At 36.8% G+C, this 9,179-nt stretch overlaps 2 protein-coding genes across 2 annotated transcripts in view; one reads left to right on the forward strand and one right to left on the reverse strand.

The window, feature by feature from the left end:
* Positions 1 to 675: 675 nt before the first annotated feature.
* On the reverse strand, positions 676 to 4,827 carry tmem167b (transmembrane protein 167B). The gene is made up of 3 exons (XM_063474421.1): positions 4,673 to 4,827; positions 3,834 to 3,965; positions 676 to 2,724 (listed from the first exon to the last, which is right to left on the reverse strand). Exons 1-3 carry the CDS (start codon positions 4,680 to 4,682, stop codon positions 2,642 to 2,644), a joined length of 225 nt encoding a protein of 74 aa, XP_063330491.1. The 5' UTR covers positions 4,683 to 4,827; the 3' UTR covers positions 676 to 2,641.
* Positions 4,828 to 6,990: 2,163 nt separating this feature from the next.
* si:ch211-160o17.6 (protein FAM107B) overlaps positions 6,991 to 9,179 on the forward strand; it is a 3,734-nt gene continuing 1,545 nt past the window's right edge. Inside the window, exons 1-3 of the mRNA XM_063473114.1 lie at positions 6,991 to 7,123; positions 8,318 to 8,351; positions 8,508 to 8,664. Coding sequence (XP_063329184.1) covers positions 7,100 to 7,123; positions 8,318 to 8,351; positions 8,508 to 8,664 — 215 coding nt within the window. The 5' untranslated portion in view covers positions 6,991 to 7,099. The remainder of the gene's footprint in view (positions 7,124 to 8,317; positions 8,352 to 8,507; positions 8,665 to 9,179) is intronic.

The following is a 9,179-nucleotide window of genomic DNA, read 5'->3' on the forward strand; positions in this document are numbered from 1 at the left end:
AAGGTTGCCTTTAATAACAGAGAATGTTCACAGAAAGGGCATTAGTGGAAAAAGACACTGAAAGGCCTGTGACACGTGTAAAGAGGTACAAGGTTCACTGGGTGCTGAGCTGGGGGTTAGTGGTCTTACAGAACCAGAATAATCTAGAAACTCGGTGCAAACTTTTTACACTAGCCTCAGCACACAGTTATCCCTCATGACACATGCTGAAGGCATAAATGCTGCTGGGGGGATTTTGCTGGGGGGTTTCTGCAGCAGACTTTGGTGGGTAAAAATGAAACCAGCAAAAACACTGCTATATTGAGGGAAAAAAAAGTCACCTTACCTCACGAGAAATGACTTTAGATCCCAAATATGACGACAGAGATTTTAAAAAGAACTGTGCTACTGCACAGGAGTGACAGAAAACAGAGAGTCAAAAATGCAAATGTTGTCAAGGCAAAACTCAGGTAGGTTGCAAGATGTGCAAAGCTGATGTAAACTACAGTTGTATCACAATGAAAATGGTAAATGGTAAATGGACTGCATTTGTATAGCGCTTTACTCAGTCCCTAAGGACCCCAAAGCGCTTTACACTACATTCAGTCATTCACCCATTCACACACACATTCACACACTGGCAATGGCAAGCTACATGAAAAACAAAAAGAAAAAAAACACTAGGACAGGGGTGAATATATTTTATACACTCACTGGTCACTTTATTAGGTAAAACCTAATAGTATTGGGCTGGACCCCCTGTTCTCTTCAGAACTAGTTTAATTTGTAATTGTACAGATTCAGCAAGGTTTTGGAAGAGGCCATTTGAGTACAGTAATTGTCACGTTCAAGAAAATGATTTGAGCTTTGTGACATGGGAGCAGTCATCAGAAGGTGGATACACTGTGGTCATAAGGATATGGACATCATCAGCAGAAATACACAGGTAGGCTACAGTGTTTAAACAATGCTCATTTGGTATTAAGGAGCCCAAAGTGAACCAAGAAAATATCCCCCACATCATTACACCAACAGCAGCCTGGAATACAAGTCCAAGGCAGGATGGATCTTTGCTTATGTTTTTAAAATCAAATTCTGACCCTACCATCTGAATATTGCAGCAGGAACTAAGATTCATCATACTAGGCGTCATCTTTCCAATCTTATATTGCCAAACTTATAACATCTGGTGTGGTGTTCTGGTGCTGTAGCTCATCTGCTTCAAGGCTCCATGTATTATCTTCTGTTGGTTGCAACGAGTAGCTTTTTGAGTTATTGTTGACTAGCCACCAGCTCAGTCCAGTCTGGTAATTCTCCTCTGACCTCTGGTATCAACGATTCATGTTCACCCAGAGAACTGCCACTCACTGGTTATTCTTTAGACCGTTTAGAGAGAATAGTCTGAAAGATGAGGAAAATCCTAGATCAGAAGTTTATGAAATGCTCAGACCAACCCATCTGGCAACATATACCATGCTGCTTCTTTCTCACTCGGATGGCGGGTTTGAACTTCAGCAATTCACCTTGACATGCCTCAATGCATTAAACTGTTGCCATGAGATTGGCCAACTAGATATGTACGTTTAACATTTGAACTGGCATATCTAATAAAGTGGCTAATCAGTGCAGATAAACTTTTTTTTTTTTTAAAGACAACAATACATAGAAATTGTATGATCAACATTTTACTTAAAATTGCATTGCATTCCCTCCCAAAACAATTTCTTCTTTTGAGAATAGAAATAATGTGACAGAAATGAAGTCATAACAGCGGTATACATTTAAAATGGCATGAGAAGCACCATCCCTATTTGGCATTGCTTGTAAGTCTTCAAGCAAGACACGGCAAACACATTTTTGCAAAATTTTGAGATATACCTCATCTGTTGCAGGTACTACTCGTTTCTCCAGAGTTTTGACAGAATTTTAATTACAGTCTAATGTGTGACATTTAAAACATGTTATCCAGTATACATTTTGATAACAAAGTATATACAACATACACTTATTTAAAATCTGTATTTTTCTAACCTAAAAAAATGTTAACATGGGAGATCCAAAAAAAGTAAATAAAAGTGTACACATGGACATTTTTATATATTAGCTTTTATCTTTCCCTCCACCACTGACAGAAGAAACAAACAAACAAACAAACAAAAAGAGTTGCTGGGCATGAGCAGAGTTGATCATTTTCACTTTGATCACATGTAACCTCTAGCAAATAACTAGCGTTATTTTTATTTCCAAATATACACAGGTAGGCTATTTTTAAGTTGTATACAGGTGTAAGGTATAATGCACACACAGCCCTTCAATCTTCTGCATCCTTCAGTATTAATTATTACGTGGGGTGAATGGAGACGTCAGACAGTACTACCCAACAACAGAATGTTACCATGTGACCCAGCGCTCTCCCTCCACTGAAATAACTGTGGAGTACTTCACATCTGTAGTGCATACATAATATTAAGGTAGAAGCTGTGTACCCAGTCATCAGAAGGGGGCAGCACTGACTTCACTTTCACATGGGTCCAAAGGTCCAGCGGGGGTTCATCAGTCATAGAATCCAAAAGGTGTCCCAACAACAAGGATTAACACGTGACTGCAGAGATGAGTCCATCCCCTCTCTGAAAAGTTTGTCCTTTCCCATCTAGCCTCACCATCATTTTAAGAAGACAATGTAGAAGGCCATGGCCAGGCAAGATACTGCCACAGCGATGTGAAGCCTTGTCCCAATTACTGCAGCTGAGAACGAGATAAGATGAGTTAAAACAAGAAGAAAGCATCAGACATAAAGTCAGATCTTGAGCTGAAATAACAGTGGATATTGTGACATACTACATTGTCTGGAAATTCAGTCATTTTTGGTTAATCTGACAATATAAGTGCGTGAGAAATGAAGGTATTACATCAGACTGGAAAAGTTCTTCCAGTCAAATAGTACAATAAAGCTGGCCTCGCATTTACTTCTTTTTGTTTTTAATGACATAATAAAACTGTAAATGCCAAACAGCTGAACTGTTATTACCTTTACTAACAAAAGCCAAAACTACAAGCAGTTTTTGTCCACTTTGCAGCGCTTGTGTGTTCATGTACGAATTTGTTATTATTCTTTTTTTTTTTATCTCCATTATATCTCTGTATATAGCGAGAAGGCAACAATGGCTGTACATTAATATCAAACATATAAGTAATAAAAACACATTTTTCATTGTTGTTCTTTATAAGCTACACATTCATTGTATAAGACAAAGTAATCAATTGCATGCACTATTAATATAATTCTTTGAGATATACTTATTAACAGATATGTATGACAATATTCCAGTGTGCCACACCACCAAAACTAGTTTAACAAAAATGCATATACAAACAACATCATACATTGTAACAAAAATGTAATGTTGCCATTCGTTTTGAGATCAGCAACTACATATAATATTTAATATGCAGTGTAATATGTAATATGTAATATGTAGTTTAATAAATAATTTGGAAGGATTTAAGAGTTAAATAAATCCCAAAACCTATATAAATATTAATAATCCTGTAACCCTAGACAGTTTATATAGTATATTTCATCCAGATTGATTGATGCTACTAGGAGGACATACATACATACACTATGATCATTATAGTAAGAAGATGAGGAGTTCTGAGAAAGAGGGTCCAGTATTTGTTGCCCTGTGATCTATTTATTCTCAACCAACCTTGCGTGTTGTCATTGTTTAATTTAAATAATTACTGTACAAGAGTGCAAGACAAAAAAGAAAGCACCAGGCTGCTAATATTGAGCATATAAAAAAGAAAAGGGGGAAGTCATTTGTGTCTGAATCATACTACATCATACTTACCTTTGTAGAACACACCCCACACTCCTTTTTTCTCTGACAGCAGCCAGTTGTTGAGGCGAGGCACCTTTTTGAGGTATGCACAAGTGCAGATAAAAAGCAGCCCGAAGACAAGGATGCCATCGAATGAATAAACTATGGAAAGGGAAAAGTGGCATTGCATACACTTATTATATTAGAGAATCTAAGAGCACAGAGTAACAATCACTCACTTCTGCTCAGATACAACCAAATACACTCTTAAATGCAGCACAGCCTCCAAAGAGGTTTGCTTTATAAGGAAGCAAATATTGACATTGATCAACCACTAACTCCAAGCGTCATATTAATATAGTATGCAAAACAAAACTATGGATGTCACCTTCTGATTTCCTCTCTGTAGTTACCATTGAGACAAATATTTATGCCAGTGGTGAAGCATGTATATTTTGCCTAACAGTGATTTTTTTTTCCTTTGACCAAACTGTGCTGTTGCTGCTTGGTTCAATAGTTGTCTACCTGGCTATCCTGAATTTTTTTTGTAGCATTAGCCACAGACACACACAAGTCAAAGCCTGATAGCATAGATACGTGTAGCCTTACAAAAAAATAGAAGCTAGGAAGAGGTTCATACTAAACACAGCAGGCTTTGTGACAGTACTGTTATTTAATAGAAAGACAAGTACTATAGCACTGTAATATGTGAGGAGTTTGTTTTGGTGCTAACAGAGTGGCAGTGCTGCCCAGGGCCACGTCTACAACTAGCCTAGCCTCAACTAGCCTCAATTCCAAGAAGTAGCTTAACTTCATGTCCCGCTTGTTATCGACACGTTCTAGCTAGTTCGAAAACACGGAAAACCTACCATTTGTCATATTCGCAGCTTTCTCTTTGACGATGTTATATGACGGTTTGTTCCTCTAAACTAGCATTCCATCCTAAATTTTAAAGTACAGATATTATGCAGTCACTCGGCTGACATTTCCGTTTCCCTGACTTAAAATCTTCTTCTACGCTTCACACTGTTGCTGTTCAGTTAGCGTTACTGCCACCTACTGGAATATTTGATTAAGAGCTCAAATTTACAGTTTTAAACGCCCCTTTAAACTTGTAATCAATTAGGATGTAACTAGGAGTTTTTACTTGTGGAAATCGGATTTATATTTTTCAAAATATGAAACGAAAAATTACAATTTCACTCACCCATCAAGTTCGACTTCTTAAAATTAGATTTAGATATCCCCAATTGAATTTCTTGATTGATATCTGTAATGCAAAGAGAAATATCTACAACACTGCAACTACTTTCAAATTGAGCTTTTAAATTATGATTTCATTTGTTAAGGGAAAACCCCTATCCAAAGCTACCTGACCCTATGTGAAAAAGTAATTGCTCACCATTGTTAAATTGTGAATTAACTGTGATTACCCATATGTTTTTGGAAAGGCGAGTTCAGTTTCACAAGCCACACACAGGCCTGATTACTGGCAGACCTGCTGAATCAATAAATCAGTTAAACAGATTCACATCATGCCCTGATCTCAAGAAAAGATGAAACTTTCAAGGTCTTTGAAAACAAAGTCATTGACAGTCAATCTGGACAATCAATTTCTAAGGCTTTGGAACTCCACCAAACCATGCTGAGAGCAGTGTTGCAATATGAAATGTGGCAAACTTTATCAGAAGTGGCTGGTCTACCAAAATTACTCCAAGACCACATCACAACAACACCTCATGCAGAAGGTCATAAAATAATCCAGAACAACATAAAAGAACTACAGGGTTCATGATTCAAGGTCAGAGTTCATGATTCAACAGTAAGAACAACACTGGGCAAAAATACCAATCATGTAAGAACAAACATCTTGAGGATCTCCAAGACTCTAGAAAAATATTCTGTGACCTGGTGAGAGTTTGGGTCCTGTATTTTGTATTTACTCGGGTGATCTTTGTCTAATAGTAAAATTTCATGTGCTTACTGAGTACCTCTCTAGTTCTTTGATGTAGGGATAAAATCACTTTAATAATACTCTACAAACTTTCTCATAAACTCTTCTTAATGCAGCACAACCAAGGCAACAAAACTGAGAGATATGTGTAAACATGATAAGCTCTAACCTTGTGCTTCTACAGAGAAGTAATAAATTATTATAGTATTAGAAAAATGCACCAGTAACAAACAATCAATACAGCACAAGGCAGGTTTTTATTGGTCATTTCTTGTGGCCAGCACACTGCTCCCCGTAGGGAAATAATATGGGTGGAATGTCGAGGCACAATTAACAAACTGGAGAAAAAGGCTGACTCTGCTGCAGCTGTAAACCTGGACGCACCTTATGCAGCAGCAGAGGGAAGGATGAGGATTAAAGTGAGCTTCCACCCACACTACAGTGAGCTGACATCATTTGCCCCTGTCAAATAAATCAATTAGAAGAAAGCTTCAGTCAGATTTAGGCAGAGCGGCATCACAGTGTTTAACACATGATGTGAAAACCTGAACAAAAATAATAATTTATGTATTATATATATGTGTGTGTAAAATACATAACACAAAACATCAAAAAACATTCTTAGTTGAGAATTAGAGGTGCAAGTCAGCCTCTGAAGCACGTAGTGTGTGGCTTTACTGATGAGAAAACCATGAGTCCAGACTCGGTGATGTTTCATGTTTGAATATCATAGACATGGAAAAGACAGAAATGTTGTCAGGATGACAACATATAGACACCTGTTAAAACACACCGACTTGTGTTGCACAGATGGGTAATCCCTACATTTCTACACTCATTGGCTCATTGTGTCAGTCTTAGATTACCCTGTTTTTTTTAACTTTAATTAAATGTCTTATGCTTATATATTTAATAATATATTTAATGAGGGTAGGGTAAAAGTATGCACCTTAACAACAAAGAAAAATGCATTATAGACTCATAGGTTTAACACTTTAATGTGAGCGTTGAATATTTCCATCACTGTGTGTAATAACAGAGCAAAAGACGCAAAAAGCCATCTTTATTTTGCTGGCAGTGTTTTTTCATTATCGCTATAATGAATTGCCCTAATCCCTGCATATGCTGCTGCTCTGAGACAACAGAAGTTTCTCCCCTGAAGGAAACAAAGAGTCATAAGACAGTTAATGAGATTTGATAGCGTGGCACCTGTTTGATCATCTGTGCTCCGGCTGCAGAGCACGGGGCACCCCGGTCTCAAAAACAAAGCAGTCCTCCTCCTCCGGTGCATTCGTCTCTGAGGAACACAGCTCAGCAGTCTCTCCTTGGCATCTGTTCATCAATGCTTCTCCACCCGACCACCCAGGTAAGGCGGTTTCATTGATCGCTTTTATGCAATTATGATTAGTGAGTACTTATTAAATGGAAAACCATGTAAGGAACAACTGAATTAATTATTCGGATTATAGATAAAGATACCTATCAAAAGTAAGTGCATGTGACTTACCACCCTGGTGTATGGAAGCATATTTCTGCGAAATAAATAAATAAATAAAATATATAGAGATATAAAATAATTATATCTATTAGTTTTTCTTATTTTGAGTTAGGAGTCACAAAATTCACAAAATTTCAATTTATTAAATCGGCTTACTTAAATTTCGAGAAACCTAACTCAAAAATTTTAGATACTTAAGATTTTCACTAATGGATGGAAAATTATGTTTATTTATTTGGCAGAAGCAAGCATCAATACTAACCAGTTACTTCTTTACTTCTTCATAATTCATTTTGCAGCTGCATAATTCATGTAGCTAGACATGATCATTTAAATCTGGTAACATCTTTGTGGGGTCATTACTTTACAATAGAAAGCGCCTGGAGGCGACTGTTGTTGTCAGTCGGCCCTATGTGAAGAAAATTGAATCCAACTGAATCGAACTCGAGTTCTGGTTCTGGTTTTTGAAATTAAAATTTATTATTTATCAGTTATACATGTATGCTGCCTGATGAACACTGGTTTGTAAATTATTCTACAGTGTTAAGCGGAGTAGGATCAAAGAAGTGTGAACTTCATCCTATTCCTTTTTGATCATGTAAATTTTGTAATATATAAAGTTAGTCATGGCATTATAATGTTTTTTTCTTTTAATTTTTTATTTTATTTACATGTTTGAAATTAAATAGTGAATCTATCAATTATATTTATATTTAAATGCCATATTATACAATTTATATGTATTTAATAGGTTTTCGGAAGGTCGTTTTCCCTTTAACAGGAAGGGTGTCGAGCTTTTGCATACTTAGCTAAAAAAGGTGTCACACATCAACTAGATTTTACAGTTTAAATTGCATAATAATAATCATCATCCTAAATTTAGGCTTCAGTTGATTCACACTAGAGAAATCTATTTACCTTTTTGGTGATTTAAGAATATTTAATAACCAGTCTGACTTTATTTTATCAAATGTTTAAATATGCTCATATGCACATTTTTACATTTTGTTTTGTTCGTGTTGCACTTCATATTTCACATAATTACCCCTGGTTTTCATTCAGGTACTACACAAAATGGGCATCCACAATAAAAGAGGTAAGATTAAAGTTTGATGAAAGTGAAGCTCATGGAGTTTGAGTGAATCTAAAGAAACAAACGAGCTTCACTTCACATGATAGAAACTAGTTTAACATAGGCTGTAGTATTGTGTACACTGAATAAATTGCACTGGCTTGTTATCATGTGTATCAGGCAGACGTCAGTGCTGGATGGTCCCATCTCACCAGGTGACTGAAAATCAACAACAGGAGGACAGTGACCTCATCAAACCCAGAAAGCTGCCAAATCCCGTCCTGGCTTCCCACCAACACAGAGCTCTCCATCAAGAGCTGCTATTCTGCCACAGACGGTGAGAAAACACTGACACAGGTAGCAGGCACTGTTCACAAATGTTACTCAGCATTGTCTACTTGAGAGTTCTGCACTGAATTGTTATTCATGTTATAGTACCTTTACTAAAAACACTCTGAGTTGCAGTATTTTATTAGTTTGGGTGTTCAAACATTCGTCCGTTGGAGAATCCAGTTATTTAACCTTTTTCCCGCTGGCTGGAGTTGTGGCAGCCGTGGATTAGCAGTATGCTTAGGTGGCGTTTAATGTGGATCAAGTCAAAAGTTAAATGCCCATTTGCCCCCTGTTGAGGGATCAAGTGTTCTCGCTCTCAAGTCTGAGAAAGAACAAAATAATCAATGTAACACAATCAATGACATTTGTGGTGCTTAAACAAGATTTCTATTAAACTTTCCTTTATTTCTTTATTTCACACTTGGTTCAATAGTTTCAACAGTTTTGTCCTTTCATACACACAAACCATGCTTTCCCTTGATATAACATGGCAACCATGCATGAAAAGGAGCAGGTAGA

This window comes from Pelmatolapia mariae, linkage group LG5 (genome assembly GCF_036321145.2).
Source record: "Pelmatolapia mariae isolate MD_Pm_ZW linkage group LG5, Pm_UMD_F_2, whole genome shotgun sequence".
NCBI lineage: Eukaryota > Metazoa > Chordata > Actinopteri > Cichliformes > Cichlidae > Pelmatolapia > Pelmatolapia mariae.